The sequence below is a fragment of the Mus caroli genome, chromosome X (genome assembly GCF_900094665.2).
Source record: "Mus caroli chromosome X, CAROLI_EIJ_v1.1, whole genome shotgun sequence".
Taxonomy (NCBI): Eukaryota; Metazoa; Chordata; class Mammalia; order Rodentia; family Muridae; genus Mus; species Mus caroli.
This window is the reverse complement of record NC_034589.1, coordinates 148,109,584-148,134,256: the sequence shown is the minus strand read 5'-3', so window position 1 is coordinate 148,134,256 and position 24,673 is coordinate 148,109,584. Positions and strand designations below refer to the sequence as shown.

Sequence of the window (24,673 nt, the reverse complement as noted above, 5' to 3'; positions counted from 1 at the left end):
TTTCAATAATAAGCCTAAGGGTGAAGACTGGAAAATAGACTCAGCCATCTGAAAGAATCAAAGTTTCCATAGATTGTGACAGCCACGAGCTGTGTGGCTCCTAGACATTTCTAGTTCATCGACCAGAGGTGGGCCAAGTGCCTCCCTATAATGTGACTTCCTCTCATTGAACAAGGACTCAAGCCTAAGTTAGGAGACAACTGATTAGGAAAGACAAAGAGTAGGCCATCCTTGTTTGTGGTAACAGGACAAAAGGCACACTTACTCAGTGATTGCCAGTTCAGTGCCATTTAATCCCCAGAGCAGCTGATGAGGGAGTTGGGCTTACACAAAAGAAAATAGCATGCTCAGATCAACCTGGGGCCAGATTAATAAAGAGATTTTTCAATCAGATAAAGTAAAGATAAACCCTAAGACAGTAGCAAAGGGATAAAGACAAAGCCCACCTGAGCATGGAGGGAAGAGGACTGAATGTGAGCAGTCAGTTCTCTGGTTAAGGAACAGAGACAGCCCAGGGATACCCTACAGATAGGAGCATAAGGAGTAGCCCCAGAGCCCTGCGCTCTCTCTCTTTTCTGTCTCACCTTCGAGCACCCCTGGAACCAAAGCCCATCACATGCAGGGGTCTGTATCTGAAGGTTCTCAAGTCTAAGCCAAGGCAATGACCTTCATTCAATGACCACCTGGCCAAAAGGACCACATCACCCCAACATCACAAGGAAAGCACCTTCTATTCTCTTCTTCCCAAGCTCCTCCTCTTTTCCCATGCCCCACCTCTTTCTCACATTCCTCCACCCTTTCCCAAAGCTCCTTCCCCTTCCCAGGGTTTTCTGCTCTCTCGGCCACTCATTATTTCCTCCTTCATTTTCACCCCAAGCACTGCCCCCTCCTTTGGGGAACCTCTCCTTTCACATTCAAGTTTGGCCCAACTTCAAAAACAGTCCCTTTCCAAAGTGGTAAGATTTGTTTGGTAAGGCACAAGAATTACCTCTAGAGAGACAGAGTCAAGCAGTGGAAGCCCAGAAGTTGTGCTTTCCTAGCCCAAGAATGAGAGGAAGGCCCTGATTCCAGCATGGTCTCAACACTCCTACCACAGAAAGCCAACGCAAGGCTTATCAGCATATTCCAGCTGAACGCTGCTTCACGCCCCAGCTTTCTGTGTACCAAAAGCAAAGACAAGGAGAAGTTGGCACGGCCATCTGAGGGCAAGATCCTGAAGAAAAACTGAATCCGACTCCTATTCCATTTAGATTCCCACAGGGTAAAGGTTGGAGGCCCAAGCACTGGAAACTTGTAGTGCTTCACATGGTTTTACCAACAACCCCCATAAAGCCTTCCCACACAGTCCTTGAGGCCCCTTTGATAAATGATTCTCTGGGTCCAAGATTTCCCCAACAACCTGCTTTGTACAGGCAAGACACACTCCTGAATATGGTCTGGTACCACAGAGAACTCTGCTCCATGCCTGGCCATTCTCCATGAATGGAGGGTAATTATCTCTTCTCTAGCATGGGACCAGAAGCTTATGGTACTGGGTCTTTTAGACTTGGTTAATATTTCCCACGGGCAACGTCTTCTTTACCCCCAAACTCACTAGTGTTTACAACAGTACAAGTATTAACAGGAATGAGAAACCTTTGTAATGAAGCCGTAAATGAGTTTCAAAAGCTTCCTAACAAAACAGATGCTATGCAATGCTTCACAGACATAAACAAGAAAAGGAAATAATACTGCCCCTGTGATGAAGGCAAGTCTATGAGGAGAGAGTAGTTAAAAGCATCATTTAGATTCTGCATTTGATTTGAAGGCTCCCAATGTACATGGCCAAGAGCGAGTTTCAAATTCCATTTTGCATGGAATATAAAAAAGGAACGGTCTTCTCGAACTCTCAAAGCAGATAAACCAAACAATTTCACAGGCTTTATATTTCTTATATTTTCTCAGCATTTTCTAAAAGGTAATAAACCATTGGAGTGGGGGAGATCATTTTGGGTCTTAAAAAGAAGTCACTTAACAGATATTCCACATACATGGGGCAAAATTATATGTGCTCCCCTTGACACCACCCAGGAGATCAAGCTGCCAGCAAAGCCCCCCAAGAACCCCGTGCACTTTATCCTCATGGCCCCCACAGCCTTTTGGTCATCAAAGCCCACACAGGAAACAGGAAAAAGGGTTTGGCTTTGTACTCACTCTTACAAAGTTGTCAGGGAACAAACCTCTCCTGCCGTTGATCTGTCCCTCCCACCAGCCTCCATCCTCCTTCCTGATGTTGGTGATGACCTCACCCACGCTGATCGTCAGCTCATCATCATGCTGGGCCTGGTAATCAAACTCCACTATGGCCTCCACTGAAAGGAAGAGAAAACAAAAGAGCAACTTAGGGTCAGCTGTTGTACAAGTCTGAGCTCCAACATCCCCTGCAAGACCACAGGCAAACTGATTTGGGTTAACCTGAAGCCTATATAGCACAGAAACCACGAAGCACACTGGTCGTGGTCAGACACAGGCAAGGTAGCCTATAATTCTGTGTCAGGGCCGGCAGGGGCTTCAGAAGGGAAACCACACTGGGACAGTGGCCTAACAACACTTACCCAACTCATAGCTTATGCGGCATCATTTCTTCAAGTGCAAAGACCAAAGACCACAAATGAGAGACATTGAATCTTTAGACCTCTCTTTAGCTGGCCAGTGCTAACTAATCCTGCCATGTTAACATTCTTGGACTGCTGTGCAAAATATGGATTATAATTTCCCATGCTACACAGATGATCGCTACCTTTCATGATGACATATGGCAGTAAAGACACATACAGAACAGAGGGTACCACTGGTTGACCTAATGTCTCAGATAGCCCACCTCAGAAGCACTGCTACCTCAATACGTGAGTTCACAGACAGTTGGACCATACTGCACTATCTTCTCAACGGCAAAAAAACTGTCTGACAACTTGGTATATGTGGAGGCAACAGATAAGCAAGCTCTTTTGTTGACAAAGCACCAATGCAATTTGGAAGAAACTAACCAGAGATTGGTTGCCTTATCCATAGAGTAGATACAAGATCCCTTTAGACACTGAGGTGTTCTTTGTGCACCTCAATGTAAGATAACATCAAAACTTGTCTCTTTTCTATTTGCAACTTCATATAAATGAATAAATAAGAAAGAGAATGAAAATTAGATGAAACCCCAAGTGGAAAATAAGCAACTTAATGAGCTACAATCAGATAAAGGCAAAGGTAAATGAGTTAAATATGCATTACAAACATAAATACATCTGTTTCTTTGGGGCTTGCTTGTAACATTTTATTAACATGCAATAGTCATGCGCATTAATGGGGTACAGTGTGATATTACAACTCATGCACAGAGCCTGCACTTATCAAATGGGGTAATGAGCACTTCCGTTCCCCTGTCATTTCTTTTCGGAAATTTTGAGTTCCTATTTTGGGATCTAAGAAAGCATGAGAGAGCCGGGTGGTGGCACATGCCTTTAATCCCACCACTTGGGAGGCAGAGGCAGGGGGATTTCTGAGTTCAAGGCCAGCCTGGTCTACAAAGTGAGTTCCAGGACAGCCAGGGCTATACAGAGAAATCCTGTCTCAAATAAAGAAAAAAAGAAAAAAGAAAGAAAGAAAGAAAGAAAGAAAGAAAGAAAGAAAGAAAGAAAGAAAGAAAGAATTAAAGAAAGAAAAAAGAAAGCATGAGAGAAAATGTTAATGACTTTGGTTTTGAAAAAGATTTCTTAAATAGAAAACTAAAATGTACAAATGGTTCAAAACAAATTCAATACAACTGAGATCACTTTTTGGTGGGGCAGGTCAGGTCAGTAGGTGAGTGGATCTCTCTCACATGGACTTTACATTTCTGTCAGAGGTTAAGTTCCCACCCCACTTCTGGTTCAGAATAGTCTGTCCTCCAGACTGACTATTCATGAAGGCAGCTAAACCAGCCAGTAAGCTAATCCAGTAACTCGGGATAGAACTGCCTTTTCCTAGATTGTTGTTTCATTACATAATCAGTTAATGTATTCTCCTGTCATAAATCTATTCATGATGAAGTTGATTTGCAACCTATTGAAATCACTTATCCATGGAAAAGTGGATTATAAGCACACATACAGGAGCCCCTTCTGTCTTCTCATGTGTTCCTGTATGCATGCAGGAACACTCCAATTTCTCTGTATCATGCCTTGGTCCCTAATAGTTAAAATGAGCCATTACTTGGTGGACAAAGTACTTCCTGTACAAGCCTAAAGATCTGAGTTTGAGTCCTCAGAACCCACTTAAAGCCAAACAAGGTAGTAGGCAGGAGGCAGGAACAGGAGAATATCCTAGAAGCTCATGGGCCCACTAGCCTGGCCATACACAGCAGTAAACAACAAAAATGTGGCATTGTCTCAAAACAAAATGGAAACTGACTTAGTCACCCAAGGGTGTCCTGTGACCTCTACACATGCACTATGGCACTTACACACCTGAACTCACACAAATATACACACACATGCACAGTACACACACAGAGAGAGAGAGAGAGAGAGAGAGAGAGAGAGAGAGAGAGAGAGAGAGAATTTGTTTTAATGAGCCCTCATAACAATCAATTTAAAAACTACTAGGTCTGATAACACAAATCTATCACACCAGTTACTCAGGAGGATGAGGCAGGAGGATTGTGAAATTCAGTGCCTGTCTGAGCTATAAAGCAAGTTCAAAGCCAGTCTGCTCAACTTATTGTGAACTTGTATAACAAATAAAAAAGTCAAAACCAGTTTTCAGCTAGGTATAGTCGCACATTCCTATAGTACCAGCTACTCGGGGGACTGAAGCAAAAGATCCAACAGTTCACCCAACACTTGGAAATCTTCATATCAATTTATTTTTTTAAAGTTGACTTTAAATAGAGATTGGTCTATTGAAACTGAGATTATAGTAACCTTTGTTCACATACCAGACTGTAAATTATCTCATTTCCCAATTAAATAGCTTGATGCCCATCTTCCCAGGAAACCCGAAGCTCAACAAGAAAGTTAAGCTCATTTTCTGAGACAATGTTTTCCAATATGAGACACACCCACCTCAGGGATCCGCTGAGATTATGCTTGGAGAAAAAAAAAAAAAAAAACGTTAAACTGCCTCTTCATATTCATTCTAAAAAGAGAAAATGCCAACTCCCCTACTGTGCCACTTACAGAGTGACCCTGCATCTTCATCTGCTCTCTGTCAGACAATCAGAGCCCTCCAAGGAGCAGAAGGTAACCTATGAGACAATTGAAGCAAGAAGTGCTGGGCAGTTCACAAGCCAGCAAGCTCTGCTAGAGCAAGCACCAGCTCCAGTGGCAAGGAGTGCACCCACAGCTCTGCTGTGCCTACGCCTCTTTATGATTCTCACCCCTTTTAACTAAAATCACCCTCACTAAATGGAGAAGCAGTTCAAAAGATATGCACGGTGTAGGAACTGTAGACTACTCAACTCAAGGCCATGTAAACAAGAAAATGTACAGCTGCCACTTCAGCTCCTGGCGAAAGCCCTTTGACAGCCCTATTTAGAGATGAACTGCAGCTTAAACCAATCACATCTTACAGGAAAATGACCAGTGAACATCAAGAAAATTGTAATATGGGCTTACATCCACCCTCGATGATAGAGTTATAAATGTCGGGCTATCCAGGGATTAACAACATTTCAAAAGTAAGTAGTTGACCCTTGGAGTAAATAGCTTTGTTTTTCTCCAAATTCTCTATGGCCATACAAAATTCATTTGTTTCCCAAAAGTTCACTGTCCCTAATAAAAGATAAGAGTTTCCCCATCCAGTAATATATAGAGTGATCTGACATGTAAGTCTGGTCAATAAACCAATAATGATGGAGAGATGAAAAGACTGTATCATCCATGGTACCATAGCCATCTGGGTGTGCCTATCCTCTGATGTCCTCACAAAGAAGACATCACTTAAAACAATGTATCCCTGACAACATTTTAGATGCAAAAATAGTATTCTTCATTGGAAAAGAAACCATGGAGTTGGAAAAGTAGCTCAGTAGTTAAGAGCACTCACTGCTCTTCCAGCGGAACCAGGTTCAATTCCTTGCACCCACATAACAGCTCATAACGTCTCTAACTCTAGTTTCAGGGGATCAGACACAGTCTTCTGGTACTAGCCACATGTGTCGTACACATACCTATGTATTTGCAAATGCACGTACACATAAAATAAATATTGTTAAGTGAAAGAAAGAGAAAAGAAACAAAGTCTGGGAATTCGGCTCAATGGTAGAACTCTTGCCTAGCATGAGATCCTAAGTACAGTTCTCAGCACCATGAAAAACAAACCAACATACAAAACCATGAACTCGGGCTCTCCAAAACACATCACATTTTGGAAAGGACATTTCTGCTCTAATTTTTTTTTCTGATTAGAGACATTAAAATGTTGGGGAAGGCAACCTGAGAGAACTCAAGTTATAGGTGTGCCTGCAGGAGAGGGAGGCCTCCCTCCAAAGAGACAAAGGCAGCTGTCTCCTGGTTCACTTAGATCCTGTAAACTTTCAGGAGCTCCAGACTTGACTAAAGTGTGGTCACAGCATTGTTTTTTCCTTCCTAAACAGCAGGTCTCTACCTGAACTTTCTTTAGCAAGGTGCAGCTGGAAGAAAACAAGTAGCCTGCTTTAAGTAAATGGCTACCAAGAAGTGAACAGCCACTGCCAGGTGTCTTTCCATGTGCTTAAGGGCCTCCCTGCCTTAGGGGATGCCCACGATGGATGGTAAGGCTGGCCACTCAGGTCTGGGGACATGGAGAGAATATAAATGCACAATGTTCAAGTTTCTTCACAACAGACTGCCAAGCTGCCTGCTTCTTCATTTACTCTTTCACAAAACTCCCAGTTGAAAGACAATTATTCCCAGATCAAACAGAACTTAACAATCTCTCTAACCTTAGGAAAGTGTATGTTCCCTCCCTGCCTTTCAGCCTCAAATGGTCCGTGACAACCTCCAAACCACCTCCCTAGCTTCTCTAACCCCCAGGCCTCTCTGGCTATGCCGCTGAGTTCCTCCGATGTGGTAGCGATGATTGGTGGGTCCTCCTGGTGAGCTTCTAAATGCCTTTTGGGTGTGCCTCAATCACACTTAAGTTTGTTCTATGGTGGCCACTGTGAGCATCCAGGGCATACAGTAGGTGCCCAATGCAGACTTGATAATCCAACCGCTCAGCAACTTACACTTTATATTGATAGATAGTTTCTGCCCAACAAAAGGTACCTCTAAAATGTCAAGTGCCAATCTCATTTCTGCAAATTGAGTCATATTGTTCAGTGCACTAAGGGAGTTTGCTATTTAAAAGAACCTGTGGTTAATTCTTTTGTGACATGAATAATCACTTCCTGCTTGCTTTACCTTTCCTGTCGAGATGAATTTTTTTTTTTAACATATCAGGTTTCTCTTAAGGTAAGAAAGCTGTGCGTGACTTTGTTAAGAGCTCCTAAGTCATGAACTATGTCTCTCTTCCTCCCTTTCAAAGGTCCAGGATTTTTCTTTCCAATGTAATAGCACAAGTTACAGTGGCTACTGAGTACATGAAGTGTGGCTTTCTGTGAATCAACATGTGCCATAAAAGTATAATGAGGGGCTGGAGAGGTGGCTCTCAGGATCTACATGTTGGCTTACAACTGTCTAACTCCAAACCCAGGAAGAACCTATGCCCTCTTCTGGCACTTCATAGGCACTTCATGCACAGAGTACACATACATACTTGCAGGCAAAACACCTATGCATATAAAAAAAATACTATTTCAAGGTACAAGGAGCAGTTTGTTTGTGATAGTGCATATGTGGCATTCAAAGGACAACTTCTAAGAGTTGGTTCTCTCCTTCCACTCTGTGGATCCCAGGGATCAGTGATTGTTAGACTTGACAGCAAGCACCTTTACCCACGGAGTCATCTCACTGGTCCCTACAACAGACACTTAGAAACTGCTTCTGTTACAAAGTAATGACTCCTCACTTGGGCGCACAAATAAGCTAAAAGCAGGATGAAAATCTGGCCATCTGCCTTTATTTTGTCTCCTTTACTCTGCATCACCTGTTTGCCTCTGCACATAGGCTTGCTAATCACTCAGGAGTATCTAGAAACCCATAGCACCTAACCTATGTCATTTCCTTTCAATGCTCAAGGCTAACTGCATGAAGATAGGAGTCACTGAGATATCTGACTGTCTGCATTTTACAACGTCCTGTCCCACATACCAGAAAAGGCACCTAAAGGTTTGAGTCATTGTTGTGAATCTGTTGTCATCTTGGATTGTGGCAATAGCCAAAACTCCCTGGACAGGCCACACCCCCACCCCAAATGGGAACTATTGTGTGTGGTGGCAAGGCTGTACCATGGAACAGAAGTTATTACCTGCTGAAAGCCAGCCTTCTCTATCAAGCAGTGTGGCCTTCTTTGGGTCACCACTGGAACCAGAACTGAGACTGTGATCACTCAGACCATGTGACCAGGGTTGCTAATTATGCGGCCTCTTGTCCCTAGCTCAATCCTTCTTTTAGTAAAACCTAAAGTTCATGTCAGTACCCCAAAGAGAAACTAGGAACTACTTGATCCCTTTATTTGTTTTCCTTCCCAATGTGCCACCTCAGTTCAATCTTTCTCTGCTCAGCACCATTGTTCATCTCTTGAACAGGAGTACTGAGACAAGTACCTGAGCCTAGGCTGTGGGGGCTGCTGGAGCTAGGGTTCTTGCTCTAAGACTCCAATAGCAAAGAATACAAAGTGGCTGAACATTTTTTTTTGGTCTCATGGACTGCTCTATAGCATGATACTTTGGACTTACTGGAGTAAATAAATATTGAAATTAATATGAACTAGTTTAGCTTTGTTAATGTGGCTGCTAGAAAGTTTAAATTATGACTGTGGCTTGCATTATATTTCTATCGAATAGCAACAGTCTAGAACAATGCTTAGCAAAAAAAAAGCAGGAAAGACCTCATATCACACAAACACGGCCAGTATAGTCACCAGACCCCAAGTCTGTGCTTCCAAGCGCATATCCTCATCTACAGGAAGCTACAGGTAACTCCAGCAAATGGAGGTAAAACATTACCTACAACTTCTTTTTAAATGGTACCCTTTGGGAAACTTTCTCTGCATGAGCCCCAAATTAAAGCACTAGATGAGGTAAAGTATCTCAGGGGTGTAATTAGGACAAAAGTAAACAAAATCCCATACTTAAAGACACTATAAATTACAAAATTTAAAAATGTCTTCCCATCAGAAAAAAACACCACCCTCCAGTTGCCTGCTGTGCCAAAAAGCCAGCCTCCACAAGTTTGCTGTAACTACTGTCTGCAGAAAAAAGCCAAAAGCTACAGTTAACAAGAAAAGATAGAGCCGCGGGAGATAAGAGATCTGCTTAAAAACGCTAACACTTCAGCCTTCCCTATCTCTGCCTTCAAACTTGCTGAATGTCTTCCCCCAGAATGGGTGGAGTTTTTGTTTTTGGTTTTGTTTTGTTTTGTTTTTTAACTGTTAGGTTGGCTAAGCCAGCTGTCAAGCAGCTTGATGGGGAACAGAGGCAATGATACAGCCCCCCCACACACTGTGGGGCTCAACCCCTCCTCCCTTGCCCCTATACTTCCTCTATCCTCTTCCACTTAGAGCTGCATTTCATGTTGGCTTACCCCAAGCAGCCTGCAAGCCTCATGTGGTAAGAGTCCTTATTTATCCCAAGATTCTGGCTCCCTGACCTAGCATCCTCTGTGACTCAATACATATGTGAATGAACCAGGAAGCATGGAGGAGGATGGGAATTTCCAGTGAACTTCCTTTGTTCTATACACATACACATGTTGTCACAAAGGTCTCAGGAGGTGTGACTTTACAGCTTAAGCTTTAATCATTTCAGAAGTAGAAATGTCACATACTTGCGGGTTTACACATTTTTCATTGTGCTCATTCTGCTGAATACATTTTTTTAATTTTAAAGTTTTCTTTCCATCCTGTTTGATGATAATATAATCAAGAAGTAATTTTCACCAGAAAGGATCTCATGAAAAAAAAAAGCATAATTGTTCATTACTGATGATAGAAATAACATCAGATATCATCTTGTCAAATACATTTCCTAATTTTACAGGTGAAGAACTGAGGTCTAGAATGTTCCATGACTAAGATTTGGCACTGCCTCTCTTCCAAATGACAGTTCTCAGGAGAGAAGGTTAAATCTAAAGCAAACATTAGTAGTAATTTAAACCAGCAAGATACAGACTTGGGCACCACTGGAAGGGCTTCTTCCTTGCCTTCCCCCATGTAGCAGAGTTTCTACGATATCCAGAAGTTAGAGCAATCAGGAACATATCAAAACCTCTGGTCAAATCTAAAGAGACAGAAAATAGATGAATGGTTGCCTGGAGCCGGGGATGTGGACTGATTAGGTGGGTATGTGGGAACTTCGGGGGTGACGGGAGCATTTTAATCTTAAACTGTGGGAAGAATTGCACAACGCTATAAACTTATAAAAAAGATAAAAATAATCTCACAGTGTACACTTCCATATGCGAAATGTTATAGCTAAATTTATCTTTTAAAGATAAAAGTGGAAACATTATGTGACCCACATTTAGGAACTTGTAACTGTAGTATTTGCTCAAGTAGTTGACTATGTTGGTACCCCCAGGGAGCCCCCACTCTCCCCATCCAGGGAAGCAAGCCATTTGGAGAAGCTCCCCCCCCCATGAGATCCAACCTGATGAAAATGCAGCTGACATGTCCAATACTCTGCCAGCCCATGCATGGGCACAGAAGCTAAGTGACTGCCAGCAATGTGACAGCAGCTGGAGGTGGCGAGAGTGCACGCTCCACCAGAGCTCTCAGAAAGCAGCCTGCTTGCCACTTTTCCTACACTTCTTCCACCACATAAGCCACCCCAGAGCCTTTCCATGAATCATTCACCCTCTTTGATTAAGAGACACTTGGTTTCTGTTACTTGCAACTCACAAACTCATGTACCAGCTTCTTCCCTCCAGAAGGTCAAGTGCCCACTAGTCAGTGCTTTCTCATCAGAGTCTGGGGTTAGGGGCTTAGGGACCTGAATTTCCCCGCCTCAAGGGCACAGGAACTATGAGGCTCTGCACACACAAGCTGATGGCCATTTGGTTTTTTTTTTCTTTTGTTTTGGTTTTGTGTGTGTGTGTGTGTGTGTGTGTGTGTGTGTGTGTGTGTGTGATCTTCATGAATACACAAGCAAGGGCACAAAGCCAATAAAGACGTGATTCCCAAGGCCTGACTCTGGTAGGAAATTATCAGCAGCTTCTCTGAGGAAGACGGGCTCAGAACTCAGATCCCAACGACAGAGCCACTGGGTATGGACTCTGTCTGAGCATGAGGGAATCGAGCACAGGCCAGGATGGCTTCTTATAGAACACAGTGAGGTCTGTCATGGACCCAAGAACAGCTCAAAGGACTAATTGGACATCAGCAGGGGATGGGGAGCTGTGAATCAACACAGAACAGAGAAAAGGGCCCACCACTTCCTGACTGAAAATATTCCTGTCGCTCAAGGAACCCTGGCCTCCCAGGCCACCAGCACCTTGTATAGATAATAGGAGCTATAAAAAAACACCTGATAGCCCTAAAGGTGAATTCCGGCCTACATATTTAATATTTTATGGCATGAGGCAAAACACCTTGCCTGAGTTCACAATTTTGTTTTTAATATTGGAAGAGGGTCTGGTCCAAGGATAACGGATGAACACTGAAACCTCTCATATACAAAGGCTGCTCTATCAACTGGCAGCCACTAGTCTCACAGGCTATTACCATGCTTTACTGTAAGAGATTTCTCTGTACATCTGCCTCCCTCATTGCCTACCCACTGGGAACCCTTACGATGTAGATCTCAGTATAATCTCTTCCTTGCCTGATATCTAGCCCACAGTAGGTACTCAGTCAATGCTAGTGATCAAGTATACCAGCTCAACTCCAGGAGTGCCCCGAGAGGGCATTTATTTCAAACTCTATCTTCTCATTCAGCACAAAAAGACACAGTCCCAAATGTGAGCTTTTATGTGACTGGAAGGCTAAAAGAGCCCACAATTAACACAACCAGGTTATCTACAAAGTATGATTGACCAGTCTGGAAGTGTCAAGAGCTACAGTGATCAGCTTTAATTCGAGTCCCTCCTCTGCGTTGACTATTGTTCCCAACAGCAGAGGAGTATCCAATCAAAATTCAGATCACTCAAGGCAGGGTGTAGACAGGAAAGAACTCATAAAGCCTTGGGACCTCTGGTAACTCACAGCCTGTATTCTAAAGCCACAGGCTCCCCAGGGCCTGGCCCTAGAACACACACACCCAGGAGCACAGGAACACTGCATTATTAAACACTTCAGGGCTGAAACTAACTCTTGTAAGCCGAGCATGCTGCTCTTCTCAAAGATGCATTAGATAAACTGGATAAGAGTGGATAAGAGCAAGTTGACCAGAAAAAAATTTTTTTTCGTTTTAAGGGGAAAAACACAGAAAGTAGGTACAGATGAATTTGAAGATTAAAACCACAGTGTAGACTAAAGACTATTTGTTATAGTAAGTATAGAGGATGGTTCTCTGCAGAAGCCATTCAAGGGAAAGTAAATAGCCTCCTAGCAAACTAATTTAGTAAGAATGTCAGTTTAGTCAAAACACTTCAGACATTTAAGGAAGATATAATCTTTGTTATTCAGCGATAAGAAAGAGTACCCATGAACAGAGCTTTATCTGAGTAATGTTTAAAGTAATAAAACAGCTTAAAGATACATAGCTTTTCATGATTTTATAATGACACCCTGAATCCCACATTCCAAAGAGAGCCAGACAACTTCCTGATTAGAATAAGATCTCCCATTTTTCACAGTGAAAAGTATCCAAAGGTTTGGGACCAAGTAGAATATGTAAACTTTAAAACAGAAGAACAGACAAATATCTGCTTGTATCAATTAATTACAGGTTATGCAAAATAAAATAAGAAAACATTGCTTCCTCTTCCACAACACTATCTCATTTCGTGAATTAATTTTGTTTAATGGACAGTTTAAGGATGATTGAAATATATTTTATTGTGGTTAATACCTCTAAAAGGCTTCGCTTAAACTATTTTATTGAAAATGTATTCATAGAGCCTGGTAGTGGAAGAAACCATAAGCACTGTAACAATATGACTCTGGCTTTTCTGGAGGAGAGCATAATGAGGATGGGAAAAGGGTTTTACAGATGGACATGTATGCTTCAGGATAGCTAAGCCGAATCAGCTGCAAGAGGCCATATCCAGGTCAAAAGGAGAGAAGTTGAGAGCATTTCAACAGGAAAACGTGCTCAGTAGGAGCAATCAGAGCTAGAGCAAGGGCTGAGTCACAGAGCAGTCTGTGTTAACAAAAGAACCAGTGTCTGGTCAGAGAGAAAGTAGACAGCAAGATGAGAGGAAACCACACTGACCCTTCCTTGCCTTCCTCAAGCACATTTAAAATCCTTTCAAAAGAAGTTTCATGACTACCCCCCTGCCCCCAGCACATACCCACTGTAGGAATTCTACTACAGTTGTGGAATTTTGCTACTGGACGTCCCTAGAAGGAGAAGACACCGAAAGCTGAAGCTTGTGGCAATAAAGCATCTGCCTTGCAAGCAAAAAGACCAGAGCTAGATTCCCAACACCCACATTAAAAAGCCAACCTGGTGCTATGTGCTTGCTACTAGAGAAGTAGGCCCCTAGGACTTGTTGGCCAGCCCAGCTAGCCTACCTGACAAATTCAAGGCCAGTGCGATGCTTGTCTCTCGTGGGGAGAGAGAGAGAGAGAGAGAGAGAGAGAGAGAGAGAGAGAGAGCAGTGGCTGAGGAACAACACCCAGGGATGCACTTTGGTGCATGCACATGCACACATGCAGGCACTCAAGACATGCTTGCCGCTGAGCGGAGAGAGTCACAAGGATGAATTGGATGAAAAGTTGAGAATCCAAGAAAATGAAACCTGAGCCAAAGCTAAAAGCAGATAACGCCAAAACAGTGGCTCTTCAAAGCAGCCTACAAATGCAAACTGTCATAAGCACTAACTGCTTTGAGTTCACTAACATCTAACCAAGAGAGAACATCTAGTATGTTTGCAACTCTATACTGGGAAAGGTTATTAGGGAGGACACACTGGACAGCCCATGGTAAGTTTCATTAATGATGCTTCACAGTGATTGTGAGTTTATCCAAGTGAACTGCTCCCAGAGTTAGTCATTTGGTTAATGTTTTTGCGGTTTGAATAATCTGAACTAACAGTTAATAAGCAAGATCTACTTAGTGTGTGTCTTCTTAATCAGTATTATTGTAAATGCTCCGTCAGTGTGTGAGAAAATCACTTAATAAATGTGCATCTCCTCAGAGTATTAGAAAACAGAAGTGGATCGAACCCCAGCGCTTTACTTTCCCGTAAAGGGTGTAGTTTAAAGATAGACCAGTAGGGGGCGGAAGGGATTAAGCGCACTAGAGTTCAGTTCTCAGCACCCACATGGTAGCTCACAGCCATCCCTAACCAAGGGATCTGAGGACCTCTTCTGACCTCTGCGAGGACACACATGATCTATATACATATAAACATACAGGCAAAACATCTATGCACATAAGACAGATAAATATTTAAAAAGTAAAGTTAGGCAAATAGAGTAAGATCTACAGAAACTGTTCAAACCATTTCCAAAATTGAAACACACCCTAATAAAAATAAATAGACCAAAGGTCAAGAGCAGCACACCGGACAGTTCCAGACAATTTACATTTAAATTTCTCACTAAAGGAAGCCAGCCAGTAGGGATTTTGAGGAAGGAGCAATAAAGACATTGAACTCTGATCTTGCCACCACACCATGAAAACAAAGACGCCATTAGAGGGGTGCCGAGGAAAAGGCTGGGTGAGCACAGTGCTTGTTATGCAAGCATGAGACCCTGAGTTCAGATCCCCAGGACCCACATAAAAAGCCAGATGCAGTGGCACATATGTAATACCCACACAAGGGAGGCAAATGCCTAGAGCTCACTGACCAGCAAGCCTAGATATGTATGTTACAACAATTAGTGAAAAACAAAAGGAAGCCATACGTTTCAAAGAGAGCAAGGAGGGGTAGGTGAGAATTTGAAGGGAGAAAGGGGAAGGAAAAATGATGTATTTATAGTATCTCAAAAAAATTAAAGAAAAAAGGACAAATAATAAGATAAAAACGTAAACTTGTTAGGTGTGTGCACACCTTTAATCCCAGCACTTGAGAGGCAGAAGCAGGTGGTTCTCTGTGAGTTTTTTCAGGATAGCCAGAGATACATAATAGAGAAATGTTGTCTCAAAAGACAAATAACAAAAAAGTAAAGTGGAGAGTAGAGACACCTGCTGTCAATCTCTCAATCTCTGCCCCCCGACCCTGCATACATGCACACATGCATGCATACATAAAAACATGTACACACACTCACACACAAAGACTACTACAGTTGTATCACCTTTGCAAGATGCTGGCGAACCAACACATTACTGTGAAAAGTAGCAAATAAGGTAAGAATCAAAATATCTGTCCTGCTTTTCATATATAAATTCAGGATAATGGCTAACAAGGAGGTATTTCTTGTTATAGCACTATAACAGGTAATAAATGGACACAGGATGAGAGAATTACACAACCTCAAATGTAGTCAAGAGCTTAGACAATGGTCACTAACAAAAAAGATGGATAGCCAAGTATCGCCAGCCATGTAACAGAAACATGTCACCAAGTGTGGAATATGCTTATTTGTTAGCTGAACCTAAGCTGGATCAAATTCCCAGTTTGTGAACCACCAGTTCACAAGGGGTACGAGGGCGCAGTCCCAGACATATCCTAAATACCATCCTAAAGGTGGTAACAAAATACATGCTGAAGTAAGCACCACAGGCAAACTGACTGTTTTCTTGGTTTCTTTAACATTCCCCCGCCCCCAGTCACGAAGATGAAACTAGACTCAACATCCACCAACTAACTACAAGGCATGCCCTTCCAATGCCAATTTCAACCAAATGTCTTCTTAAGTATGTTAACTATAGAGTGCCTGACAGCAATATGTAGACGTAGTTAGCTGCCAGTGGGTATAAAAGACTATTACAACGGTGGTTTTGAAAAGTCTTTATCTTTACAAAATACATGGCGAAGCATTTCTAGATTGTTGGGGTAGCCTTACCAAGCAAGTAGAAGAGTCACGCTCTCCCCTGACTGCAATGGATGAAGAACAAAACCTGAGTGTTATGTAACTGCAGCTGGTATAATCGCCATCTCACAAGCAATCCAGACAACAATGTCTGGACATAGCAACATACCTAAAGGGAAAGGTGCTTTATGGACTTTGGTGTTTTGGTTGGTTGGTTGGTTGGTTGGTTGGTTGGTTGGTTGGTTGGTATTTGAGTAGCTGGTGTTAAGGGGAGTACCATTATTGGGTTGGCTTGGGGTCTCATTGTGTATCCCAGCTTGGCCTCAAATTCATTATGATGTCAAACTGGTCTCAAACTCGCCATCATCCCAGCTCAGTTTCCTGAGTAACAAGATTATAAACATATACCTGTTTCAAAGGCAGTATTTTTAATAAACCATGAATTTATTTGTTTGTTTTATATATGAGTGCTCTGTCTGTATGTACACTTGCATGACAAAAGAAGGCATCAGATCACATTATAAATGGTTGTGAGCCATCATGTGGTTGCTGGGAATTGAACTCAGGATCTCTGGAAAAACAGCTAGTACTCTTAACCGCTGAACCACCTCCCCAGCCCATAGACAGGATCTTTTTAAAGCTGCAAGACATTGACAGACAGAGAGACGTCAAATACTTGACTTTATTATTAAGGGCACTAGATACCTAGAAATATCTTAAAGAAATTATGCAGCCAGGCATGGTGGCGCACGCCTTTAATCCCAGCACTTGAGAGGCAGAGGCAGGCAGATTTCTGAGTTCAAGGCCAGCCTGATCTACAGAGTGATTTCCAGGACAGCCAGGGCTATATAGAGAAACCCCTGTCTCGAAAAACCAAAAACTAAAAAATAAAAAGAGGAAAGAAAAGAAAAGAAAAGAAAAGAAAAGAAGAGAAAAGAAAGAAAGAAAGAAAGAAAGAAAGAAAGAAAGAAAGAAAGAAAGAAAGAAAGAAAGAAAGAAAGACTAACTTCCTTTCCAGTACTATAGTTCATTTTCTATGGATAATAAAATATAAAATAATATTAAATAAAATTGTAATCATTCCTCTGTAAAAGATGCACTCAGAATATATCCTGAGATTCTTCTGGCAGAGTGAAAAGCAGTTTTCTTTGGAGGCTGCTTAATGATTAATCCTAATTCCTTTTGTTGTGTTTTCACTAGATCTATCTGTGGAGCCTAGCTTGGTACTCACTATATAGACCAGGCCAGTCTTGGGCTAGCAGCCGTAATTCTGATACTTCAGTTTTCTGGGTACTAGGTTTACAAGCTAGTTCTATCACTGTCAGCCTAATTTCTTATTCAAGGTATACTTTTAGTCACTTAAAAAAAAATAATAAACAGAGCTGGATAGATGACTCAAGAGTCAAGAGCATTTGGGGCTCTTTCAGAGGACCTGAGTTCGGTTCCCAGCACCCACATCAGGCAGCTCATAATCACCAGTAACTCCAGCTCCAGGGGATGCACTGCATATGTCTGGCCTCCGCAGATACCAAGCACATATGTAGTACATATGTGTGGACAAAACACCCACACACATAAAAAAATAATATCATCCGTTGATTTTTCTCATGTCTTCAAAAAATTAAGTACACTCAAATATGCTCTATACCACATCTATTGTGTAGACACTGGACAAGGCCAATTCTGTATCCATTTTGGACCTGGGCCTCTTCAGTAATGTGTTATACAAGGAAGGCTATGACTTGTGCTATGGATATGTTTGAGTTGTTTGTTTGTTTGGTTTTTCTTTCCTTTTTTTTATTAGATATTTTCTTTATATAGATTTCAAATGCTATCCCGAAAGTTCCCTATACCCTCCCCCCGCCCTGCTCCCCTACCCACCCACTCCCACTTCTTGGCCCTGGCATTCCCCTGTACTGAGGCATATAAAGTTTGCATGTCCAATGGGCCTCTCTTCCCAATGATGGCCGACTAGGCCATCTTCTGCTACATATGCAGCTAGAGATACAAGCTCTGGGGGTACTGGTTAGTTCATATTGTTGTTCCACCTATAGGGTTGCAGACCCCTTTAGCTCCTTGGGTACTTTCTCTAGCTTCTCCATTGGGGGCCCTGTGTTCCATCCAATAGCTGACTGTGAGCATCCACTTCTGTATTTGCCAGGCACTGGCATAGCCTCATACGAGACAGCTATACCAGGGTCCGTTCAGCAAGGTTTTTCTTTTTTTTGCGACAGGGTTTCACCAGGTACCCTTGGCTGTCCTGAAACTTATCATGTCAAGCAGGCTGACCTTAGACTCATAAACATCCGCCTGCCTCTGCCTCCTGAGAGATGGGATTAAAGGCCTACACCACCATTTCCGTGGTTATGGTTCTTAATAGAACTCTGATCTAGGAATCCATTCTAAAATACAGCAGAAATGTGGTTGCTAGGTTTCATCTAAAATGTTTCCCCCAAGGCCCATGTATTAAAAGCTTGGTCCCAGTGTAGCACTACTAAGGAGTAATGTAACCTTTAAGAGATAGAGATTAGTAAAAGGTTTTGTATCATTGGGGCATGCTGTTATAGGAAACTGAGACTCTATTTTTCCTCTTGGCAGCTGCCACTAGCTAAGTGGTTTTGTCCCACCATACCCTGATATGCTGCCGCACCACAGTCCTAAAAGCAATACGACCACATAAACTGAACCCCACAAAACTGTGAACCAAAACAAACCATCTCTCTATAAGCCCATCTGTATTAGGTGTTCATTACAGTAACAGAAAGCTGACACACTGATAGATCACCTGGCTAGTCCTCAGAGCCCCACTCTCTGGGAACTAACCCCCAGCAACTACAGAAGGCCCCAGTATGTATATATATCTGGACCTGCCTGATACCATTTACCTTGACTATCTAGTAGCATTCCTTGACTTCTCCCAAAGCTAAGAAATGGAGGTAGCTTTGTAACAAGTTCCATAGGATAGCTGGAGAAGGGCTCATCTATTCTATACTCCTGGAGTTCCTCTTCAACCATGAGAGATGCCTCTCCTGCCTCCCTCCCCACACCCTGCTCCATATCAGAATGGAAAGGCATCTCTGCATGATTGAAGATGACCCCCAGAGAATCTATGTACCTCTATCACTCTCAACTCCCTTTGCAGAAAGTAAAGCATCAGTCTGCATCTGAACTAACTAGTCAGGTGTATACGCGTGTGTATCTGAGGCCTGGTGCTTTTGAAGTACCTTCAGGAATCCAAGTCGCCAGGTCTACAAAATTGCCACCAAAGAGGAAGCAGCTGGGGAATCCACATTAAATCTAAGAGGATCACCCTTCCTCATCACTCACTGGGGAAACTGATCTAATAGAATATGCACATCCAGAAAGCCCAGCAACGGTGGCAGTGACGCCTTTAGTCCCAGCACTCGGGAGGCAGAGGCAGGCAGATCTCTGAGTGTGAAGCCAGCCTGGTCTACAGAGTGAGTTCCACAACAGCCAGGGCTATACAGAGAAACCTTGTATTGAAACTCAATAATAATAATAATAATAATAATAATAATAATAATAATAATATACGACCAAGATATTCACCAGACTTTTCCATAAAAGGAGAAGCTCCTGATCTTTGCTCCAGATCCAACTCCAGGTAATTACTGCTGTGCCCTCCACTAGAAGGTAAACTAAGGGGTGTCAAAGAATGTATGTCTGCCATGTTTGCCTCTATATTCAGTGCTGCCCATATACTTAGCATATAGTAGGGACTTCATAAATATTAGTTGAATGAAAAAACTATTCTTATATGCAGATACCAAGTGTCTTGATCCTTCCTCTATCATTGAACTCTCCACCATGTTCTTCAAGCATGGGACCTGAGCCTAGAGAAATGGCTCAGCAGTTAAGATTACTTCCTGGTCTTGCAGAAGACCTAAGATTAGTTCACAGCACCTATACAGTGGCTCACAACCACCTATAAGTTCAGATACAAGACATCTGAAGTGTTCTCCTGGCCTCTGTGTGCATCTAGACTCACGGGAATATATGCATGCACACACACAAACACACACACAGTTTTTCCTAACTTTTTATTCTTTGCGAATTTCACATCATGCACCCCAATCCCACTCATCTCCCCATCTCTCCATATCCACTCTCCACCCTTGCAACCTTTCCCCACAAAAGAAAACAAAAATAAAAACAAGCAAGCAAAACACCCATCTCACTGTGAAACTTGAGCTGTGTCACTGTGTGTCACACAGTATATAGCCTTTCACCTAAACAGCTTTACTTGAAAATGTTCATTGCAATGAATCATTGCAATGGTTCAAGGCCTCTGGCTTCTGCTACGCTATCAGTACTGGATCCTCACTGGGACTCCTCTCAGATATCCTGTTGTTATCCTGCGTCATAGAGTTCTTGTAGCTTTGGTTCTCCAGGAACAGCTCCTTCAAACAGTATAGCAGTTCCCAGATGGAGTAGATGCTGGGGTGGGCTAACTCAATGCCCTTCAGTCTGGTCCTGAGGCTGAGTTCTTCAGCCTGCCAGCTCTCCTGCACTGCCCAGGCAAAGGGTGGGGCCAGCTCACCCACTCTCATACCCTCAGGATCAGCTCTCCCATGCTACCCAGGCAATGGGCAAGGCCAGCTTTCCTGAGAACCTCAGTTGGTGAGGGTTGGGGCCAGCTCTGCAGCGCCTCAGACATCAAGATGGCCCTAAGAGGCAACCCAGGCCATGAACATCCACATGGCCTTTGGTAGTAATATGGGGCCATGGCCATCTACACAGTCTGCCGCTGCTTCAGGGACAACAAACCCAGACATGGCTGTCAGCTGCAGCCCAGGCTGGGACCTCACCATGGCCTCAGGTGGCAGTGCAGGCTTCTCACAGCAGGCTGTTCCTCACCACCCCGTGCTTCCGGTTCCTCCTCTCTTCATCATGCTCCAACTCTTCAGCTTCTCTGTCTCTCCCAACTCTCCACCACATGGTAGTCGCACCTGCCCACCCACCACCATATCAAACCAGGCCATGTGGGGGCTGTGTGTCTCAGGGTGTCTTCAAGAAATCCACTGCCAATTAGTGGCAGGCACAACTCTCCATACACAATTTTAAAATATGTACCTTTGTTGGGTATGGTGACTCTTGCCTTGAATCCCAAGAAGCAGATGTGGATCTCTGTGAGTTCAAAGCCCAGTCTTGGTTATACAGTGAATTCTGGGAAAGGTCATAGTTTATAATAGAGACTTTAAGTTTAATAAAAAATAAATAAATAAAGACAGGACCCAGCCATCAACACACTCAACACCAATGTTGGATCATCAAGTGCAAGACAGTAAGGCAGTACGACTTCTGTGGTGATATGGTATTTCCAGTAACTTATTAGGACACTTTAAGACAAGCCTCATTCTGCAAAGCCACCAACTACTACTGAAGGGGCTCCAACATCTAGACTTCTCTGACATGCAGACACACCTCTAGCTTCAAGCCTTCCCAGCTGAGGAACCAGACACTGTAGAGTAAAATCAAGCCATCCCCACCATATCCTCTTGAAACTCTGGACCCTTGAAATCCAAGCGCACAAAATGACTACAGGTAGGGCCTCTCTGCTGTACCACCATTGACACCTCAAGCACGCGCTGGGTGGTTCCTGTTGTTTCTGGTTAGGAAGAAGAACCTAAGTCCTAGAAATCCCAGAACTTGTCCAAGACTCAGGAACTTATATCTCAGATACATGCCAGTCTGGATTCAAGGCCTATTTTCTTATACCTCTTTCTGTTCATACATTTTTCAGTTAATAGAGATTTCCAGAGATAGGTATTCCTCAAAACTTGAGGCCACACACAGAAAATTACATGAATACAAGCAGTATGCTCAAATATGAAACCAGGCCAAATCAAGCTGACAGCCTTTATAAAGTTTTAGCTGATGATCTTCTTAGAATGGCAGCCTAAGCCAGTCAGAATTTATTGAAATTATCAGGAGACAAGGTATCACAATGAACAACAGGACTATGAGTTGAGTATGTCATCAAAGAGAAGTCAGGAAGGGAGAATAAAAAGAAAGGCATTTGTTTTGCTGACTGAGTATCAAGAGTTCTCTGGTATAACTGGTGAAACTGCATGAAGATGAGGGGCACCAGGGAGCTGACACCTTCACTGCCCAGGAAGCAAGGTCATGTGTTGAGAGAGTAAATGCGGGAAGAAAGTAAAGACAGGTGAACAGAAAAGTCTGGAATAAGCTTTGTACAAAATGGACTACAACTATTTTTTGTATTCATTTTAATTATCAATCAATTGATCTATCCTCTCTCTCTCTCTCTCTCTCTCTCTCTCTCTCTCTCTCTCTCTCTCTCTCTCTCTCTCCCTTTTCCTTTCTTCCTCCCTTTCTACCTGTGCCCATAAATGTATGTTTGTTAATGTATAAAAGTCCAAAGAGTGGGTGAGAGGAAAAAGGTGAAAAGAGAAGCACCACTAATTGGGAAGACATAGTAGCCTTGGGAACAGCCCTGTGTCCCAGCTTCATGGCAGCTCCAAGCCCACGAAAACAGGGCAAAAGACAAGCACTGCACGGGTGTGCCCGGGCTATCCTGGTAGGAGAGAACAGGGAATCAAAGTCCATGACAAGTGTCAAGACATTAGAATTAGTGTACACTGAGAAGGCACAGCAAGGAGTGGCTGCTGGTCCTGACAATAGAAAATACACTTCTGTGCAAATGTGTTCCAAGACAAAATGGTAGAGAGCACAGAAGCCCTAAAAGAAAGAAAGAGGCAGTGCCATGACAACCTCACAATTCCTCTCATCTACAGACATTTCTGTCCTGTGTCCTTCTCACAGGTCTCTCCAGAAGGATCTTCAAATAAAATGGAAGATGGATCATCCATACAAGTTTCCTGGCACCGGTAACCTTTGAAGACTCTTGAGGTTAAATCTATTCTGAGGATGACAAATCCATCTAGAATGACCATCATATGAGACAAGAAAGCTAAGTGGTGTACTATACTAGATTTTACTGTCTACTAAGCCTGGAATAAGTACTGATCATGCACAACAAGGTTGCCTTTGAAAGATACCAAATGTTCCCAGGATGTTCAGTCTGGATTCTGCAACTCAAAGATGACAATGTGCCCTTAGTTTGATACTGAGAATCTAATCGGGGTCCACAGTCAACCTCCACTCTTCCCTTGAGGACGCCCTGTATGTTCCCATCTAATAAGTCTGATTTCTTACGCCTTAGTTTGCAAGATGCTCTCCACCTTCACACTCATAAAACCATCTGCAGGCTAGCCATCATTTCTTTCTCACACTTACTAACTGGAGATTGACTGGCTCACTTCTACTTACCAAGCCATTACTTGGGAAACTTGAGAATTATTATTTTATTTTATTTTTTCAAGACAGGGTTTCTCTGTATAGCCCTGGCTATCCTGGAACTCACTCTGTAGACCAGGCTGGCCTCGAACTCAGAAAATCTGCCTGCCTCTGCCTCCCAAGGGCTGGGATTAAAGGCATTCGCCACCTCCTGAGAATTATTATTTTAGACCAGGAGTCGACCATTTTTTCCCCTAAAAAGCTAGATAGTAAATAGTTAGGCTTTGGGAGCCCTCTGTTCTGTTGCACTATTCAACTCCAATGTTAAAGCAATTATCAGTCACAGCCAATACACATAAAGAATGAACATGGCTGTGTTCCAATAAAACTTTATTTCCAGAAATAATCAGCAGGTTAGCTTTGGACTTTAGGCCATAATTTACCAAGATCCATCTTAGACTAATAAATCTTTCAGTGCTATTACATATTTTATGTCTTACTATTGCAAATCAGATTTGAATACCTCTTAGCCCCTACTGGTAAAGTGATAGACATACAAGGAAAAAGACGACTGTCTAGAGAAATGATACAGTGAGAAGAGCATGCAAGTGAATGTTAAATGATGTACTATAGACTACAATTGAACTCCTTTTTTTGTCATCTTAATGTACACATTGATCATACAGTCCTGCATATGTAACAGCCAGCATAATTCAGTTGGACTGTGTGCCAGATAGTATTTTTCCTTGTCTGTTCTTTTGCTGGCCTTTTCTTCCAGCTTACTGGCTACTTAACAAGATGGACACACACTACAAGGCATTTACTTCTAAAGGAAGAATTTGGGCTTTCTGCAGACATGAAGCATGCCCCTCCCTGCCTCCTTCCACATCATAGGGATGCAGAAAGAAAAGGCAGGGCTTTGCATGGGAAAGAGGGAAGTTTTCCTGAACAGTGGGTGAGAAACTCTATCACTACTGTTCCCCACAGAAGCAGACATGAAACAATTGTTGCCAAAATAAAATTAACTTCAGAGTTAATGACATTTTGCATTCTTACAAATCAGTAACTGCAACACAGGCCAGAAAGCAGTCATTTTCTGAAGGATTTCAAAAACTGTAATAAGCTACACACCATCATTATTCCCCACCAGAAAGAAAATCAATCTCTCTCTCTCTCTCTCTCTCTCTCTCTCTCTCTCTCTCTCTCTCTCTCTCTC

At 42.7% G+C, this 24,673-nt stretch overlaps 1 protein-coding gene across 6 annotated transcripts in view; it reads right to left on the bottom strand.

Moving 5' to 3' along the window:
- Positions 1-24,673, bottom strand: part of Sh3kbp1 (SH3 domain containing kinase binding protein 1) — a 346,384-nt gene that overhangs the window by 290,306 nt on the left and 31,405 nt on the right. For all 6 annotated transcript variants that reach the window (XM_021152670.1, XM_029473429.1, XM_029473430.1 and 3 more), the window contains exon 2: positions 2,194-2,351. In XM_021152670.1, coding sequence (XP_021008329.1) covers positions 2,194-2,351 — 158 coding nt within the window. The remainder of the gene's footprint in view (positions 1-2,193; positions 2,352-24,673) is intronic.